Source organism: Anneissia japonica, unplaced genomic scaffold, assembly GCF_011630105.1.
Source record: "Anneissia japonica isolate Jap-2015-1 unplaced genomic scaffold, ASM1163010v1 scaffold287847_len925385_cov155, whole genome shotgun sequence".
NCBI lineage: Eukaryota > Metazoa > Echinodermata > Crinoidea > Comatulida > Comatulidae > Anneissia > Anneissia japonica.
Window position 1 is genome coordinate 16,163 of NW_022731638.1, and position 2,302 is coordinate 18,464.

Consider the following 2,302-nt stretch of genomic DNA (forward strand, 5'->3'; position numbering starts at 1 on the left):
AATCATAAAAACAACTTTTAAATTAACTTTAATTATTAACAAATTATTAACTTGAGCATTGAAATTATTAAATTAAAAAAATGTGTTCCCTGATTTTTTAACTGGATAATTATAATAAAGATAATGAAACACTTCCAGTGACTGGAAGTGTTTCTATCAAAAATTATTTTTATGATTTTTTTTTTCAGATCGCTTCTGCTGGGTTCTAAACACGATGAAGTTTGTCCGTTTAATAATTATAGAGGTTTTATTATACATTAAAGTACACAAGCCAGCTCTACCATATTGGAAATTGATACCGAAATCAAATTGTTATTCTTTTATCATACAGTAATTTATAATACGGTTCACTGATTTCCACAAGTTTTCTGATGTCTGCTGGTAGCATTGTAACTTCTTGAGTATAATTGGTCTTTCTTTTGGAATTTCCAAATCCATTGCTATTGAAAGCGTTCTTATACCAACCCTGCCACCACGTAACATATTTTAAAAAGGTGCTACATTGCCAATCCACATTCCATATACTACATCGATGCTCGAAATGGTATGCCAGTTCATTGACAATAAATCTTCATCATTACTTCAGGATCTTGCAAGAAATCATCAACATCAATAACGAGGGTAGGTTTCTTGAGATCATCTGTGATGTGCATATAAAGCTTCCACTAGTCCACGAAATATACTTCAAGTGTCGGTTGATACCTTTGCATTTCATCACCAAAGAAAAGGCTCTTAATCTTATACTGGTTACGTAGTGACATGAATACCTTTGTTGGATTCCGGATTAAAAAAGTGTGAATATAACCGTCCGGAATCTTTTCAAACTTCCCTTGCAATACGTAAGCAAAATCCTTTGCAAAAAGTACCCTCTTGCCTGGCATTTCCTGTTGAAGTAAGGCTTTCACATAGTCATACGTATGGTAGGGAGCAAAGCTAAATAGGTTCGTTTGATTCCCTTTAGGTCCATAGAAATATGCGGCTTTAAAGTTCTCGTGAAAAACCACAGAATCATCGAGTGTATTAACTGAGCGCGTAAACGCAGTAGACATGCATCGAGGTGCTGTCCAGAGAAGAACGCGTGTTTGGGTTGATTCAGTAGCCATGATACAGTATGCCAACAGTAAGCAACAGTATCATTTCAAACACAATGACATGACGACGACGTGTACCTAAAAATGTGACCCGGGTGGAGTTTCATGCAAATATTTCCTACTAAAAATAAGTCGTGCCTGGGTCCAATATCGATCCGCCTGTATAAACATTACCTGCCAAATATAGTCCGCATACGCCAAAATTAGTCAGGCATATTATTAGTAATGTATAACTCGTATGTATAGTATTCAATATATTATACATGTATTCTGAAACGTTTTATTCATGCTTATTAGTGCTTAAGCAACCAATGGCACCTTGAATACTGCCATGTTGTATGGGGACGTACAAATCAAATACAAAGTAAAAAGCTCTGCAAAGCCCTAAGATTAAAGACACAGTGTCTACAAATTTCCTCAAAAATGACATTAAAAAAAAAAAATATGCATTATACATGACTTTAATTTTCATAAACCAGTCAATTTTTCGTCATAAATACAATACATATACATGAATATAAAATAGAAAATAGGAAGGAATGCATTGATAATATACGATTCCTTATTGGGTACACCAATGCAATTACTGTAGAAGCATATACAACAATATCGACTACTGTATGCCATAAAAAGACCCTGACTTAATATACATATATGGTCATTCTAATATCAACTATAACATGTAAAAGATTTATTTAATGAAACGTAAAGAACTAGCAGCCTAACGACTGAATTACTTGTAATAATGAAGGTCGGAAAGAATTAAGAGAACTCTTAAAGAAGTTAAAAATAATAGATGCATATTAATGTTAGGGAGGGAGGTCCACTTCTGTACAGTGGGTAATGGGAGCAAATGTCCTTCCTGCTTTTTCTTCAAGAGTCCTTAGAAATGCTACTTAACCCACCAGAACCAGAACATAATAAATTGTAGATATTGTTTTATTATCACTAAATATAGGCACAGGCAGCCACTGCAAATCTCACGTTACAGTCTGATGCAAAGGAACGTTTTACCGCTGGAATGAAAAAGGTACATTTTGACTTTTTATAGCCTGATATATATATATATATATATTATATTATATTATATTCAGCTCTACTACGGTATTGAGCACTCTACTCCAGATGATTTGAACTTTTTACTTGTGTATATATATATATATATATATATATGTATATATATTTATTTATATCCATTAACAGCATATGGC

The 2,302-nt window shown here is 33.3% G+C and overlaps 1 protein-coding gene across 1 annotated transcript; it reads right to left on the reverse strand.

Annotated features, from left to right (window-relative positions):
* Window positions 1–215: 215 nt before the first annotated feature.
* Window positions 216–1,123, reverse strand: LOC117115487. The gene is made up of 2 exons (XM_033259332.1): window positions 667–1,123; window positions 216–497 (listed from the first exon to the last, which is right to left on the reverse strand). Exons 1-2 carry the CDS (start codon window positions 1,101–1,103, stop codon window positions 305–307), a joined length of 630 nt encoding a protein of 209 aa, XP_033115223.1. The 5' UTR covers window positions 1,104–1,123; the 3' UTR covers window positions 216–304.
* Between the last annotated feature and the right edge of the window lie 1,179 nt (window positions 1,124–2,302).

Excerpts from the sequence above, each read along its gene's own strand:
- LOC117115487 (XM_033259332.1), bottom strand. The coding sequence starts at position 1,103 with ATGGCTACTGAATCAACCCAAACACGCGTTCTTCTCTGGACAGCACCT. Across the intron at positions 498-666 it reads GAAGTATATTTCGTGGACTA|CACCTTTTTAAAATATGTTA; the intron begins GTGGAAGCTTTA and ends TTGGCAATGTAG.